Genomic DNA, 18,078 nt, shown 5'->3' with positions numbered 1-18,078 from the left:
ATATCCATTTTTAATCCCCTGCTCGGTTACTTGTGTTCTGTCTGTGTAAAGGGCCCTGAGATGTGGTTTCACAGCTGTGACGTACAAAAATAACAGTGTAACCCCATGCATTCTAAAGCGACCCCCTGCATTATAATGCTTTCCAGGCAAAAGTGCCCCACTTCCGTGTACCACAATGAAATGATGTGTTCTCTGTTAATAATTAATAAGCGTCTCCGACTGGTGAGTCACTGAACAACAAACGAGACTGAAGGATGAAATGAGAAGGCTGTTAATTGGGCCATCTGTTTAATGTTGTGTTACTATTGGATTCCTGTCTCTTTTCAGTGATTCCTTACCACTTCACCATCACTACTGGACTAGATCGAGATGGCGGAACGGAGAGCCGGGCCTACGTCATCATCATGGGCCCTGTAAAAATACAGACAGCCAGGCTGTGGCTGGATCTCCCACCTGGAAGGAAGGGATTTGCGCCTGGATCCGTGGAAAGGTTCACTGTGGTGGGACTCGATGTAGGAGAGATTAAAAAAATGGAGGTAAACTTCATGGCAATGCCTTGGGCCGAACGAATAGGCGGTCTACAAGTGAAATTAAAAGTTAATTGTTGCCAGAGCAGTGCATGAAAGATTTGTGACACCATGCACATGGTGGATATGCTTGTCTCTTTTCTCAAAATTGACAGAAAAAGAACCCTACCAGTTTTCATAGTTAGTCTACTTTTATTGTTTTTAAGAAGGTGATGCAGTGCCACCGTAAAGTCTCTGCATCTTATTGCAGTTTCATTCATCCATCTCAAGCATCCATCCATCCATCACATGCATCCATGCATCACAGCAAGATATGAAGGCAGTTGTCTACAAATTAGTCATGTTGGGACAGGCTGGACTGATATATTTCGCTAAGATACAAAATGGGTTTTTAGATAGCTTATCAACTTGTGCGATAAAACAGTTTTAAAATCACCATGATCTCAGAAGCAGATCACAAAATATCTGAGCTCTTGTAAAAAGTCCAACTGACTTGTAGATCCTAGAACCTTGAACCCTTCAGAAGACCTGCTTGATAATCCTCTTACCTCCTTCCAGTCCATTACTTACAAGACAAAATACCATTAAATGAATATTTACCTATTATACCCAATCCCTGATCACCCAAGGAGCAGGCTCTAACCCCCTGACACTCAATAAATATCAAGAGGTCTCCGTGAAGATAGCCCACTATGAAGATGTCCTCATCTCCACTACTTCCATATCTGACAAGCGTCCTGGCCACGATTGTCATATGCCTTGCACATATTTTATGCTACAGCACTTTACGCTTTGGACTGGACTGTAATTTCTCCCTATTGTGTTTTTTTTACACTTATAATTATGTACATTGTAATGATTTTAATTAATCAAGCAATAACGAATAGTTCACTGTCATATAAATGCCTTGCAAGCTTCCTCCACTCAAATCCTCCCATGCCTGGCAAGGATCCTCAGCACCATTCACCCCTTATCTGACAAACCTCCTTGGATCCAATCATCACATCTGCCACTCATCCTGAAACAACACGTGACGACTCTGACCCCTCCCTCATTTCAGTGATCAACACCTCCCTGACAAAACAGAAGAATCCAGTTTATTTAAGCATAAATCGCCCCTTTTAATATGTAGATACAAAATACCAGAGTAACTAGAACCAGATTGATTGTCAAAATATTTGAAATCGAGGCTGCAGGAAAAGAACTAACACTAACCCTGGACGGATAACTACGCTACGCTTGCGAAGTTTGCGTAGTTTGTGCTACTTCGCGCTACGCGAATTGCACGTAGCACAGTGAAAAATCGCGTAGCGTAGTTGTCATTTTTTGCTCGCTCGCGGTCCTCAACGTCAAGTTGGCGACCGCAAGCGAGCAAAGTGACATCCCAGCGAGATTTTTCCCTCATTCGCGATCAGCAACATCCAGTTGCCGATCGCGAGCATGGAAAATAAACCTCCCGGCGAGATTCTCAACGCGGGGAGGTCAGGTTTCTCATTGCAAATGGTCGCATATGCTCGCGACCGCTCGCGATGAGAAACTACCAGTCCGCTTTGAGAAAGCTGCCGCTCGAGTAAAAATCTACTAGAGCGGCAGAAAACGACCGCTTGCACTGTGCAAGATGTAGTTTGCAATGATTGCACAGTGCGGACAAGCATCCGGCACTGTACAATCATCGCGAACAGCGTACTACGCAGTTCGCGTAGTGCTACGCGTATCTCGCGTAGTGCAAAGTGCACTTCGCGTAGCTACGCGTAGCGCTACTACGCGAACTACGCCCAGGTAAACTAACACACCCAAAAAACCAACAGATCACTTCAAATAAGAGCTGATATGATTTCATTTCAGGAGGGCATGGCCTGATGTCTGATGTTTCAGAACACTTTTTATTAGGCTCATCACGCAGTTTTAAACCATTTTAGGATGAACACACCTTGTTGTTACATGGCCTGGCACGACCAACAGTTCTGAACTTCCACTTCCGGTATCTCCCCTTTTAAGTTACTTTACCGTTGACCTCTGTAATAGGGCATATCTGCTTCATAATGATTTCTATTTAAAGTCTTTCAAACAATATGATGAGATCAGGGCTAAATAAACATTTATGTAAATAAAGAAGTCTTAGAAAAGGGAATAAACCTTTAGGGTGCGCCATGGTTCCTGTTTTCTGCATTTCAATGCTACGTGTCCCCAGAAAACCTTATCCATAATCCCATGTCAATGACCCTCAGATGCCCCTACAGTGGCTTCCATGACAACGGCGAGTAGTTCCATACAGCTGTTTCAGTCACCCTTGTTCATGTGTCTAACACTACCTGGTGGCTGTCCCTCCCCAAGCACAGTGCTGGAGTGCTGATGTGTGTTCGATCAGAACAAGGGGCCAGATGTACAAAGGGATTTTCCGTGTGCAAAATCTGCGCTGGACTATGTGGCAGGCTGTGTGCACGCAAAAAGTAAAATTGCAATGCACTCAAAACAGAAGAGAAGGTAGCCAGGCTATGAGGGACGCTCACCGATTGTCGGGGGCAGGTCGTATGCTACTAATATAATCTGGTGGTGCTCTAGAACAAAGGTTGGCCACCGCACAACCTCACTACATAAGTCCTACTTAGGGGTAAATGTGATCTTATGAACAAAAGAAGAGTCCTGAGCACTCAAAAAGTCAGTCTTCACATTTCTGAAGTATATGAAATTCAAGTTTTTGTTATTCCATTTTCATCCGTGGTTTATCATAAACGTAGATACAAGGAAAATGCAGTCAAGAACAGAACAGCCAACATGTGTTACGTCGCATGTATCTTCATTGCAAGTGATTTCAAATATCAAGGGAAAGAGGTGAGCCAGAGGGGCCTTCCATACTGCTTGCCGTTCATAAACAGAAGTATGGCTGCTTCCATACCTCCCCTGCAGTCTCACAGCAGTGAGGGGCTACTGACAGTCAACGGCAGTCAGTAGCTATCCACATGGAGTGCCTTCAGACCCTTATGGCTGAGTAGTCGCGCTTTACAAGACACCTAATTGATTGATTGACTCCATGGCGTGTGCCACATCTGGCGACATCTTGGTGAACATTCTGCATCCTGATGGGCCACTGCCTGCTCCCCCATGACCCTGTCACAATTTACCATGAAGGCACAGTGTATGCAATTTTTGCACATTGTGAAAGATGTCTGCTGTACATTAAACCTCCCCATGTCTGCATTTTCAGTCATTCACGAGGGGTGGATCCAAATTCCACCTCATAAATATAAATGATGCTTAATGTATTCAAACGAGCTCACCAGTCTCTTTGGGCTTCACCGGATCGGTCTATCGAGCACAGAGTAAATGCCTCGCTGGTTCACTGTGCAGATGCTGTGCAAACACAGCCTTGCAGCCCCGCACCTCTGCCACATGATGTGTCCGGCCTGTAGGTCTGTTGACTCGGACCCTTACTTTACAGTTCACAGCAAGACTCAGTTGAGAGAGCTTTTAACAAACCCGCTCGGAAGTTTTTCTTGGCCGCTGCTCAAGTCAATGCAGTGAGACAGACGGCGTATATTCATTTAGGATCTAGCCAGACACTCTCGGCTCACTTCATCCAGTATCGTCATCCACTTCTTCTGAGCGTGGCCATGAGCCATTGACCCATCACAAGGCGTCACTCTACTAAGAGTGATCTTTCTAAGGAAGGTGACACTGAATAGACCCATATCTAAGAGAGAGCATACAGATCTATGCACTATATGACAGGTTCCAAAGCACCTAAACCAGATTGTTGGGAGATGCCTGATTACTTCAAGTAATCTTTATTCCTAGTCCTCCCCGTCACAGTCCTAGATACCTGCCCTCGCTGCCCAGTTGGCTTTGACCACAGGACTTCAGAGGTGCTTCGTGTTTCAGGCAGTGTGGTAGAAGTCCCTGTTTATGAATCCCAGCCAGGAGGTGCAGCCTAATTCAGGAACTGAGCAAGTATTTGTTTTTAAGTAATAATATATAACAAGGCACGGGGAGATGAGGTGATTTGCCCAGAGTCACAGGATGTTGAGCGCCCCTGCCAGGACTCGAACCCAGTTCCCCAGCTTCGAGGTCGACCGCTCTAGCCATTCGGCCCCATCCTCTCCCCCCAAAGTAATCAGTATTACTGTGAGTCCTAGTCTTTCCCGTCACAGTCCTAGATACCTGCCCTTGCTGCCCAGATGGCTTTGACCACAGGACTTCAGAGGTACTTCGTATTTCAGGAAATGTTGTAGAAGTCCCTGTTTATGAATCTCAGCCAGGAGGTGCAGCCTAATTTAGGAACTGAGCAAGTATTTGTTTTTAAGTAATAATATATAACAAGGTCAATCTCGCGATGTAAGGACTGGGACGATACATACAGATGAGGTAGTAATAGTGGGCAGCGAAAGGTTTTCCACGGAGCCACTGGCTTTCACTTTGGTACCCTGGTCAAGTACAGGATTCAAACCTCTAAGGAGTAATGGAAGTGCAAGAAATTAAAACACACAATGCATACTGTCCAAAACATAAACGACTTAAAGTCTGGATGGAGGAAATGCGCCCAAAACCAGGATAAAAAGAGCTTTCAATCCCTGGTCTGTTTAGTGTTCAGGCTGTGCACTGTAGCATTATTTTAGGGGCCCATTAAAGGCTATGATGGCAGAGAAATGTCCATAGAGGAGAAGAAATGAACCATGCTCAGGAGCTGAAGTGATATAACTAACTATATGATAGACATTGTGCCAGCCAAAGTCAGTTTGCACATAGTCATTCTCACAGAGTGAAATTCATTAAAGCTGGACTGGTGGCCATGAAGCCAGGGCACATTGAGATGTGCTCAGCTGAAGATTGCAGCAAAGAACTACTGTTGAGAAGAAATTCTAGAGGATAATAGCCTGGGCTCTCAGTGGCCGAAGCAGCTTGCACCATCCCTAGGTAGACTATAGTGGTTGCTCCAAGTTTTATGAGCTGACTTTCAAAATGTATTTTAAGCTGGACTAGTGTGAGTTCACACACTAGGTTCCAAAGAGACTCTTCATCCTCCAGTTGATGCTTGTGATGAAGATGCTTTAGCTGAAGGACAATAAATACTTTGACACCCCAGCGGATTGGATGTAAGATTTGAGATTCAGCATACTGGCTGCTCTTGACCAGTTGGAAATGTCACAGTCCTGGGTGGTTGCGGCTCCACTGGGTTGCAGGACTATATCGCGCTGTTCCTGGCTGTGCGCCTTGATTTAGTCGTGGTCATCATTCCATTTCTCAGGAAATTTGAAACTTCACCTTATATCTATCTGTGTTGTTTGTGTTGTGCTGAGTTTTTACGTATTGTTTTGTGTTTACTTCCCAGGTACATTGATGCCACTGATGTGGTGCACCAACTGTTAGGTTTACATTGGGAAAGGTTTGTGGTATGCCGTTCGTCCATTTCACAATTTCAGAGTCAAAGCTCATGAGTAGAGGGCACCAGGGAAGCAGAGCTTTGTATTGGTGAGGTTCAGTACCTCAGAAATGGGGGCCCGTGATGGGCTCGAACAAAGCAAAATGGACTCCTAGATGAGGGCACCATTACATTACAATTAACATTGGTGGAGAAACTGGGCAGTGTCTTTTAGTGAGAACTCGTGGTGTACCAAAAAAGAGAATTCAGCCTCGTAGATATTTTCAAAGGTTCTTGTTATATGCAGCTTTGGATTTGTAAAGCTTTACAGAGCACAGGCCTACCTTGGAAACTATGCAATGCTGGACAAACATTAAAGATTAGGGGGCGATTTAGAATCAGGAAACCGAAAATGGATGCTATGCAGATTTATAAAGCACGTAGCTACCCGAAGGCTTCCCAGCGCAGAAGGTTTAAGACCTTGGCAACACTTTGTCTGGTTGAATTAGTGTTTTTCTCAGACATTTACCATCAGCACCACACATGCTAAATCTTTGGCCATGTCACAGAATTTCACATCATAGTACTTACCCTCTAGCGCCCCCGCAACACAAATATAGTATAGTTCCTAATGGTTAGGCAACACCAATAGACCGCCTCGTACTGCTGTCATTTAACAACACTGTTTCCTCTATCAGAAGCAAGCCAAATATTTAAGGGAATCCCCATTATGTTCCTTTAATTTCACTCATTCCAGTAACAACAGTATTCCCATATTTAGGGCTAAAGTCTAAACTTTTCCTTTGAGAAGGAGGTGCGGTATGGGCATGGTGCGGTATGGGCATGTTGTCGCCCAATGCAGTCTGGTGGTGCAAACATCGCCGTGCAAGTGACTCCGTTTCCATATTAGTGGTTATGCAAAGAAAGTAACAATAGATGTACTCTACAGGCATTTACTCAGTTGTAATTCCTACTACATTTTTCACGTCCACCAACATTGTTTTAGTTGATAAAGTCACATATTCATTATATTATGATATTGTTATTGTTGAATAAATTGAAGGTGGCAGCAAGGCTAGTTACAGGAAAACAGTTAATAAGTGCATGTCTAACATAAAGCAATCGCTTAGGATAAATTGCTCAATAAAGCAAAGCTCTTCGGCTGATACACATTCATGACCGGATCTTCTGACCCGGATCCGTGGCAGTCACTTCTAATAGAGCATCTATTGCGGCGCATCCATTAGCCAGAGGGATGACTTGGGCACAGTCGGTACCACACTTCATTTTGAAAGGAAATCACAGCAGCATTAATGCACACTCAAACGACCTTCCTCCCTCCGAGGTCCTCAGATGATGAATGACTTTCCCTTCAGCAGGCCTTGGAGCCATGAAAAGGGCTCTCTGAACGCCCACTTCAATCCTTCTGTACTACTGAGTTCAGATCCCTGGCAGTCCACGGCGATGCGACTACTGAACAGGGGTCGGCTTCCAAGCCCGCTAGCCAGGTTCACATGTCATAGAGAGAGATTTAAAAAGTACTTTTCTTCTTATGAAAATTGGGGGATGTCATCAGTCAACATGTTTACTCCTATGTCCCATGGTTCCCCCTGCTCTATTCTCCACTAGTCTTACCTAATTATGTTCCATCAATCTTAACAACAGTCCAGTGCTGTGAAATTATCATACCACAACATGCAATATTATACCCCCTACCAAACACTATAAGGATATTTAAACCCACAAAGGACTTTGTGACAATTTAGAGGAACGAGGCCAGATGTAGAGTTCATTTATAAAACTTGACACTCCAAGGGGACTTGCATTACCCATATAATGTATCTCCAGCAGGGGGCATTTTATTTTACACATTACACGGTCTCGCCATCACCCTACCCCAACCCCCATTTTAAAATCCATGGCTTCTTGCCTCTTTGTGTAAACGAGATACAATAGTTGCAGAGCTGTAAAATAAATATTGAACTTGGATTTTGAAGGGGAAAAAAACGCAACAATATGGAGCTTGAAATTGGCTACAAAACAAATTTCAAGCAAATATTATGTCACATTCAACGATGGGTGTATTTTAAAATGATGATAACCTGCAGATACATTCGTGCTTTCTTGTAATGAACTCCAGCAGAGCTATTACTAAGCATTGGGCTACAGATACCTTCTTATTGGCTAACATGTTTACATTCTAAGGAAGGAATAGCTCAGAACTGAAAAGCTTGTCATCCATTTTATAATTTAAAGAGCATTAGTAATTCTGCTCAGTGACCTGCCTCGGACACGTTGTCCTGGGTCTGGCTGTCACAACTTTTTGTAGTCTAATTGTGGTATCACCTGTCACCCCTAGTTACAAAATGAAGAATATACTCTACTGTAATAACTTTTTACATTTCTGGTGTAGTGTCACTGTGCCTGCACCAGAGCTAGCAGACAGTTTGACAGGCTGGTCAGAAATATAATTGCATCTGCTAGGTGAACTGTAATATGTAAAACTGGCTTATGAGCTTTTCTGAACTACTTTACCTGAAAACAGTCATTAGCAGAGACAAGACATGGAAGCTTTGTAGGAAAGTGCCCCTTTTGACATGGTTACCCCCCCCCCCCCACACTTTGACATGAACAGATGCTGTGTCCTATGACCACATGAAGGGTACCCTGATTGAGGGCTTTGGACTCACCACTGAAGAATATAGGGGGACTCTGGGGTTGATTTAGAAGATTTTTCAGTAAAGACTTTAGGTGGTTGGTTAGAAGGAAGCCAGGTGCATGCTTATGAAGGGCTGTATCATTTGATTATGAAAGAACATCTGTTGAGTAACTGTGTGAATGAAAAGTTGCACCAATACTTGGTGGACCTAGATCCAACTTCTCCCCAAGAATTGGGAAAGAAAGCAGACCACTGGGTCAAGGCTAGGGTGGCCAAAACTACCACTGGTGGGGCTGAACAAAAGAAAGGGTTTACTAAGCCTCCCCGGGGGAAAGAGAGTGGACACATTTATGATTTGGGACCTCTAATTGTATTTCAAAGGTTAAAGATGTGGATTAAAGCAGTTTGCTATCTGGTAGGTACTAGATCCAGAGGTCGAAAAAGGATGTGCAGTGAGCCGACATCCTAAAAATGAAGTGGAAGATGACTCTGTCATCAGGTACACCACTTTCTTTCTTTAGACCTTTGTAATTGAGAAATGTATTTAAATTGGTTTCATTGAGATGAACCAGGACTGCAACTCCAAAAATGCATTTGGGTTGCTGAGGAAGACTAACAACAGTATTTCGGTGTCCTAATAACATGGATCCATCTGATAACCTTACCCAATGATATCTCCACTTTTACCAAGTGCATGTCATGTTGTGCTGTCGCCTGTTTGTGCCCTTACGTTTCTATCTAGCTGCAACCATTAGTTTGTAAGCAAGTGAAGGTCACGTGCATATTTTTCTTGACACTGTAGGTAAACAAGATTAGCAAAGCCAATCAGATTTGTGTTGCCAATGCTTGTTGTTTGCTGATGTTGGCTTTGCCAGTGCAGCACTAGCATTGACAAAACCAGTAGTGGTTTTCGAGTATCTTGGGTTTTTATTTTCTACACTTCCGAGATTGAGATAGCTGCTACATTACGACATGATGCACCATTGCAACCATTTTGGAAATGTACAGAATTAAATTCTAAGATTGCTTAGCGTTCGTTTTTATACCTTCGAGTTGGCTGCAACATTGCATTCACACACAACATGGCAACCATTTTGGAAGCCTAGAAAATAACTTTTTAAGATATCTGCCCACAGTAACTGGCTTATTTAATGCTTGTAAAATTGCACCACAAACACTGGCTAAGCCAAAAGCTGTTGCTGGCTATCATGGAATGTTATCTTCCATGCTTCCGAATTGGCCACCGCAGTGTAGAACAACTTGAAGATAATCTTTAAAGCATAGAATAATAACTTTCCAAGAAACTAGTGATGGTATCAGGTCAGCGAGACATGAAAGTTAGAAAGAAAGAACCAAGCGGCAAAAGAAAGACCTTGGGATGGTGGGTGAGAAAAAAAAAGAAAAATAGGGAAAGAAGCAGGCCATGCACTCCCATCAAGTGTTAAATCCTAAATGAAAAACAGAAGAAGCCAAAAGTAAAATATTGACGTCAGTTTGGAGGGATACATTCAGCCCTTCAAAAAGCAGGGAGAAATGGAAATGCTCCAGTAGGGGGACAAACACAAGAATAGGGAGAATATTGAAATAGATAAGAAAGCCATCCAATTATAAGAAGTGGTGGAACAAAAGCATACTCTGAGTACTGGTTAAAATGATGGTCACAATGCTGTCTGCTGTCTGGAGCAGACCACAAAAAACCTAACTAGCTATTCAGAGTGGCCTCACACATCACCTGCACCTCACACCAAATAACTCAGATTAATAATATTATGTTCCTTAGTTTCCTATCAGCATTTGCCTTTTATTTGGCTGAGCTTCAATTTTCACTGAATACATATCTTCATGTTTAGATTTTTGCACATAGGGGGCCACTGTATTGATATCTGTTCACAAACCGGCATGTGCAAATTGCACCCTGGTGGGACAGAAGTGTCCCCTGCCTTGTGAGCAGTCAGACTCTCTGCCCTGCATGCCCAGCTGCGAGTATGTGGTATCCAAGTTTCTGGATGTTGGCTTCAACCTCCTGCTAATTTCGCATGTGCCTGAAGGTTTAGGCCTGACATTGACATGATACTGATCCTGGACCCATCCTGGACCTAAGTAAGTATATCAAGCGAGCCCTCCGAAATGACAGAGGACTCTCTGATAGTTTTCCTGAGACTGGCACTTGAAGGATACTCGGAGTGAAGGGCGTGGCTAGAGTTCCTTTTGTCAGAGTCTGAAGGGTCCTTTTAAAATGGGGAGGCTGGACAGGTCACCCTTTTGTCTCTTTTCCTTGTCACTGTCTAGTTAGGATGTTGATAGTCAGGTGAAGACTGCGCATACCTCTTTGTGCCTGTGTTTTGGGAGCTTCAGCCTGGAGGTGACCCTGCTGTGAAGAGCGTCATTCAAGAAACAGGAAGACAGCCTGAGATGGACACATGAAAAGAGAAGCAATCAAAACCACTTCTGGAAGGGCAGACAGAGAATCCACGTCCCATGTCTGACATCTTTGTATAAGAGCAAGAGCTGCTAACCCACTTATTGTTCCATTTCAAAGTTCTCTTTGACCAAGGAGGGGGTTCCATAGGCAACTACTGCACAACCAGAGCTGATGTCTGTCTGACAATCAGCTTCCCAGAGGTGAGGGGACATCACTTGGAATCTGACCCGGAGGAAGAACTTTATTAAAGTCCGGGAAGTCTTGCCTGAGTGAGAGGGATGAGCAAGACAGCCCTACAGGAAGAACTGACTGTTGGTGTGGACAGAAGTGGTTGACCCTGGTGCTGTAGTCTACCCACCATAGACTTGCAATAGTGTTACCTGCATGCTCTAACCTTGGAGCCCATCAATGAACTCCTCGGAGGAACCTCAGCAGTTCCAAATCATACCAGAGCGGCCTCTAGCCATCATCCCCATCGTTGCAGCAATGGGACTTTCCCACATGTGCTCAATCGGTCTGCCAGACTAACTAAGGGATCATTGCTGCAATGCTGAACCTGCTGTGTGCTTCTGATTGTGGTCGGTGTGACTGTGGCACCAACAAACCTGTGCCCGAGCTTTCTCTGCCCACAAGAAGAATCCTTAAAACCTTTGGTTTCTACCACAGGGTACCCACCTGACCTGCCGGAGTGATTAGCTAGGCACTGTTCAGCGTGTATTGAACGAACCACACCACTTTGAAGAACAAAGCTGATGTCTTTCAGCCCTGATTGGCAGTAGAGATCTGCGTATCCAATGGAATTTTGTGACCTATGGTGTAGGCACCCTAAAGCTTAATTCTCTTCCACTGCCCAACACCTAGAAGAAGGACTGTGATATCACCGCATCCTAAGGAGGCCCAGCTTAACTTTAACTATGACACACCAGATCGAGCAATCTGGACCGCCATGACTGCACAACCCTTCTGCTACTGACCCTATCAGGAGACTAGAAGATGGCTACTGTAAGAAGCCAGCCGCCATCTTCATGATCCTACAGAGCTGCCTGTGCCTGCCTGACCAGAACAGTACTGCCATGTGACCTGACCACAGCCCAACACAACTCCAGTAAGCCAGACTGTGAGCGAAAAACCCATTGTGATCAGTCTCCACTCAAAGGAACAAGTGAGAGACTATAGGGTTGTCCGATTCATATACTAACAGGTGGGAAGTGCTGAATCTGCACTAGCTAGAACACCACCAGGCCCTAGAATTCAAGAGAAAGCAGGGGGTAAAGTGAGAAGAGGAGGCCAAACTTTTTTTTAAAAATTTTTTTATTGAAGTCCAAAAGCAAATTACCTTTACACACCTGATACATGAAAAAATAAAAATATCAGCAAGAAATTCAAAACACATTGCATATACAAGAAGTAAAATACATCCAGATTTAAGAAAGGATCGCTAAAAGCAGGGCTCAACCGCCAATAAAATCCCCCAAGGATATATGTCCATGTACATAAAACTAGACCCAATCCTACCTCCAAACTTACTGGTTCTTGAGACACCGATTTATATAAGGATGATAATAATGATGGATCCCAAAACTTTTTAGTCAAAATAGGAAGACCATATTTTCGGGAATTTTTTGAGACCCCCTATTCTTATAGCGTATATGCGTTTGCTTCGCTTAATCGCCCGCATCTTATTGACCCATTCCATTAATAAGGGGACTAAATCTGTTCGCCATTTCTGTAATAAAAGGGATCTAGCTACTGCCATTGCGATATATACCAGTTTGACCATCTGGTCTGGGAGTAGAAGATCTGGGTCATAACCAATAAGGATCTGTTTATCATATCTCAAACATTGTAAATCACATTCAATTGCAAGAAAACCAAAGACATCATCCCAAAATGTTTGAATTTTTGAGCACTGTAACATAGTATGAGTCCAGTTAGCTGCCGGGTGACTTATACATCTGAAACAATGAGCTGAATAATTAGGGTACATTTTCTGCAAAACAGAAGGTGTGCGATATAGTAGCCATTTACTGAAAAAAAGCATCCTACGCCAATTTGCACCTCTAAGTGTGTTAAAATTTAATCTATTAATCGGCATCCAAGCATTCATAGAAATTTCAGCATCCTCCTGATCAGGCCATTTTTTGATTGCTTTCTGTAAAAGATCCAAACTCTTAACCGAGGTTAAGCATTGTTTCCATTCACCAGGTTTCCTGTCGGATGCTACTAATAGTAAATCATTGATTAACTGGCTTGACCTATTCAATTGGGAAATATCTAAATCTGAAAAGAATGTGTATAACATGTTATAAGATCCTAATAGAATAAAATCATTCGGAGCTCGTTGTAACATTTCATGCTTAGATAACCATTGACCATTTTGCAGAAAATCACCTACTTGGCGGATTCCTATCATAGCCCATTTTAACGTAAGTTCAGTAGAGGATGCGATCCCTACTAAGGGTAATATCCCAGCCAAAAGAATACCTTAGTTAATGGCCGGGATAGAATATCTTTGTCGTTTTTTGAATACCCAATGGAGGCACTTGTACCTAACTAGTTTAGGGGATTTAAAAACTGCAAGCGGTAATTGAATCTGATTTTCTTTAAGCATAAGATCCATAAAACCATTGATAAAAAAATGTACTTGTGGAGGAGGCTTAAATCTCGATAAATACTGTGCAAAATATGCATAATAGTAATCCTTGAGATTTGGAAGCACTAGTCCTCCTTGTTCCTCCTTCTCGTATAAGGTGCTTAGTGCAATGTGTGAAGATTTCTTTGCCCATAGAAAAGTGGTAAACATTGACTATATTTTAGTAAAAAACAAACTTGATAAAGTACATGGAATAGTCGAAAATAAAAAATTAAAAAGAGGTAAAACTGACATTTTAATAAGTGTAACTCTCCCTAAAATAGAAATGGGAAGAAAGCTCCAGCGCAACAGCAGAGCATAAGTTTTCCGAATTAATGGCACATAATTCAAGTGGTACAAGTCGGAGACTAAATTCGAAAAATACACCCCGAGGTATCTTTTCGGGTTAGGATTAATACACAATCGAATATCTATGTATAGATCACTGGTCACCCCACCACATTGAATAATTTCAGTTTTATTTTGGTTAATGCGATATCCCCCTAATGTCTCAAAAGCCTCAAACAATTGAAAAACTCTAGTTTGGATTTCCATTTCTGGCTTAATCAGAAGCATTATGTCGTCAGCATAAAGCTTCAGTTTTGACATTGATGGAATTGGGGGACAAATTACTGGGCAGATCCTTATTGCAGCCGCCAAGGGCTCAATAAAAAATGCAAAAAGAACTGGCGACAAGGGGCATCCCTGTCGCGTGCCACGTTTCACTTTAACCTGACCAGCTATTCAGGTGTTAATAATTATATTGGCTTCCGCATTGCCATATAGTCGCCGGATCAGGGACAAGATTTTGCTGGGGATGCCGAAATGGTCTAAGATCATAAATAAAGTCTCCCATACCACTAAATCAAAAGCCTTTTCAGCATCTAATAACATCACCAAGGCAGGTGTTTTATGTATCTCGAAATAATCAAGAGCTTCCGCAAGATAGTGCGTATTGGTGGCTAATTGTCTCCCTGCGATGAAACCATTTTGGTCGCTATGTATCAAATTCTTGGCATGTTTATTAAACCGAAGTGACAGAAGCTTGGTCAAAATCTTGTAGTCCGAGTTAAGTAATGTTATTGGCCTATAGGAATTTAGATCCTCAATATTTTTCCCTTTCTTTGCAAAACTCACTATATTCCCCTGACGGAAGGATTCTGGCACCTCGCCACCTTCTAACTTAGAATTTAATAATTGGAGAAAAAACTCTGCAAATGAACTTAAAAAAACCTTATAAAATTCAGGTGGAAGTCCATCCGGGCCACAGACCTTTCCATTTGGCAGATTTTTAATTACGCCTTCTAGCTCTTCCATCGTAAAGGGTCCTTCCATACCGAGATTTTCAGTCTCAGATAGTTTTGGTAGATCATTCTCGAGTAGATGTTTTTTTAGAGAACTCATATCTACATTTTGCTCGAAGCTATAAATAGAGCCATAATGTTGGACCATTATTTCAGCTATTTTAGCTGGGTCTTCGAAACATGTACCTGATAAAGGGCATTTTAATCTTTTAATCAGATTGGAAGCGGCTTGTTCCTTAGCCTGCCACGCTAGGAACCTGCCAGTAAAATTACTCTGCTCGTAGATTTTTGATTAGATTTCTGGAACAACACCTCACTTTGAGCATAGTAGTTGCAGCTAAGTTCATATTTCACCTGGAACAAAAGGTCTTGATTTGTCGGGGAAGGATTATTCAGAACACAAGCATATAAAGTTTGAACTTTATTTTCCAGATCTTTTTTTACCTTTTTAGCTTTTTTAATGTGGTCGGCCTCTTTCCCGATAGCTAAGCCCCGAAAAAAGGCCTTGAGTGTGTCCCATATCACAGCTAATGATGCCGTCTCGACATTTTGTGTCAGAAAACATTTAATTTCCAATGCCATGGAACCTATCCAGTCTTCTTCCAACAAATATTGCCGGTTCAGGGTCCACCTTGTAGGACATTTGACATCTTCAACTACCCCCATCTGTAAACTCAGCATAGCATGGTCAGAAAAGCCATTGGGTAGGAATGCCTGATGGTTAAAACAAAGCCTACTGGAGACCCCAAAAAAATCAATTCGGGATGAGGATTGAAATCTACCGACCAACACGAAAAGGATTTCTTAGAAGGAAAAGCCACCCGCCAAGGATCATGTAAGATTAATGTTGCGCTATATTGCTGTACTATTTTAAAAGATCTAGGTTTCATCTGCCTTTTCCTTGACCCTGAAGAATCAATTAGGGGGTTCATAAGAATATTAAAATCACCCCCCATTATGATGTCACCTAAGACCAGGATTAAGGACTGAAACAATTCTTCATAAACTTGTGACTGATCTTCAATAGGTGCATAGAAATTCACAAATGTGATTGGTGTAGAAATTTGTTTGAAGGTGTCTGTTATCCAACACCAACGACCATCTCGATCTGTTTCAAATTTCACTACCTCGGCCTGTAGATTCTTATTCAAAAATATGGCTGTCCCTCTATGTGAAGCAGTGGATGAGGAAAAACCCCGATAGGAGGCCCATGATCTAAACATAGAGAAATCAGACAGTCGACTAGTAGAGATATGTGTCTCTTGTAACAATATAACAGACGGATTTTCAGTTTTGATCCACATTTCGATTGCCCACATCTTTTTCCCATTATTAAGACCATTTACATTAAATGAAACAACCTTAAATACTTCTTTACTTGCCATAATACCTATTCCGCCAGGGCACTTGCCGACTATAACACCACTTCACACTCAAGTACCACACCTCAAATAACATATTGAATTACAAATGATGAACAAAAAAAGTCAAATACCACATCTCAAGTATCATATCTGATTGAATTTGATGAACAGAGGAATTTAACCAGGACTTCATTTTTCCCCCGCGTTCCCTACCCCACTGCCCCTAACCCCTTCCAAGATGTGGACCCCTAACCCAGCACCACACCATCCATATTGCCCCCTCCCTACTAAGTTGGGTGTCATGGAATTACACTCTGGTGACCTAACCTGTGACCTCCCCCCCCGCCCCGTCATCTACTAACAGAGATATATAAAAAAAAAATTAAAAAAATGTTTAATTCTTTAAGACCGTTCTGGGGGGTTTTTTCCCCCCTATTCCCTCCTTCTCTTTTTATTCTTCCTTCTCTCAAAAACAAAATATGGGGGAGGAGGGATGACGACGGATCCCCTCAGGCTATCAATCGATCGTGCTTTTAAGGTCCTAGAGGCCTAAGAATTTCGTTTTCTTTATTCCCCCCCCCCTTCTTCTTCTCCTTCCTTCCTTTATAGACGTTCATTAGAAAAGACTTTTTTTTTCTCCATCCCCCCCATTCCTTCATATTTTTATATTTTCGAACTTCTCAAGGCTAACCCTGAGGTCCCCAGCTATCATAACAAAATAGTTGAGAGGCCATCAGCCTTTAAACTGTGGGGGGACCCTGGGAAATTTCTTTAAGAAGGTTCTGTGCTTCTTCTAAACTAGAGAACATGAAGAATTTCCCCCTAACCAGAACCTTAAGCTTGGATTGCTGAGCAATCGATGCTTGTGCCCCGTTCGCCTTAAAAAGATGAAGAATTTTTACAAATTCCTTCCTCCTTTTTGCGGCCACAGCCGTCATATCTGAAAAGATTCGACATTTCGCAGTGTCATTGACATTAAACTGTCTTTGCTGAATTGCTTTGGTCAAGATCATCTCATTGACCCGAAAGTCTGCGAAGTTCAGAAGGAACATCCGTGGATTAGAGGGGTTAGGGAACGGGCGGGCAGGAACCCGATGGGCTCTGGTAATTGTTAAATCACCGACAAATTCAGGGACAATTTTTTGCTTCATGAAGGAGTTAATCCACTGGAGGGGCTGTCAACCTTCCAATCCTTTGGGAATACCAACAATGCGGAGGTTCGATCTCCTGGAATGATTTTCTAATTCTTCAAACTTATTTTCCAGGTTTTGTTTATTTTTGACCACTAGCTTTGCTTCTTCGGATACGATAACCATTTGATCCTCAAGAGTTGAAATTCTGACTTCTGCTTCATTTAGTCTTGCGGGAAAATTCAGCATTACCTCCTCCATTTTATCTAGCCTTTGATGAAGGGAGGTCAACACCGCTTTTTGATTTTGTTTAAGATCCCAGATTTTTTGTAGGATTAAGTTTAGCATATCCTTTATATTCATCTGCAATTCTATAGTTGGTTCCGTAATGGAGTTAAGATCAGGCAGGAAGGTTGAGGTATCTAATATGGCTACCGGCTGAGTTCCCATCGCCCCCATAATTGAAATGGAATCCACCTCTGATGAAGGCTCTCGAGTACAATTTTCAAGGTGTGAAGGAGGTGGGGAAATTAGCGGCTTACTAGGTGGTTGTGGAGCCAGGAAAGACACGTTATTATTGATTCCACCCTGCTGCTGTTGCGATAATCCTTTAGCATTTTCTAAAGTTGATTCCTGTTCGAGGATGGCATTTAGATTATCTTGTGGCCCCTTTTAACTCATGGA

General features: G+C 42.6%; 1 protein-coding gene and 1 long non-coding RNA gene across 2 annotated transcripts in view; one reads left to right on the top strand and one right to left on the bottom strand.

Annotated features, from left to right (window-relative positions):
* Positions 1-18,078, bottom strand: part of LOC146863912 (uncharacterized) — a 347,433-nt gene that overhangs the window by 176,150 nt on the left and 153,205 nt on the right. The gene's annotated exons all lie outside the window — the stretch shown is intronic.
* The window catches only part of LOXHD1 (lipoxygenase homology PLAT domains 1), a 1,221,805-nt gene that overhangs the window by 1,061,398 nt on the left and 142,329 nt on the right, over positions 1-18,078 (top strand). Inside the window, exon 38 of the mRNA XM_085629301.1 lies at positions 328-536. Within this exon, the coding sequence (XP_085485427.1) occupies positions 328-536 (209 nt within the window). The remainder of the gene's footprint in view (positions 1-327; positions 537-18,078) is intronic.

This window comes from Triturus cristatus, chromosome 2_1 (assembly GCF_964204655.1).
Source record: "Triturus cristatus chromosome 2_1, aTriCri1.1, whole genome shotgun sequence".
NCBI classification, from domain to species: domain Eukaryota; kingdom Metazoa; phylum Chordata; class Amphibia; order Caudata; family Salamandridae; genus Triturus; species Triturus cristatus.
The sequence above is the reverse complement of the archived record's forward strand: the minus strand, read 5'-3'. Positions and strand labels throughout refer to the sequence as shown.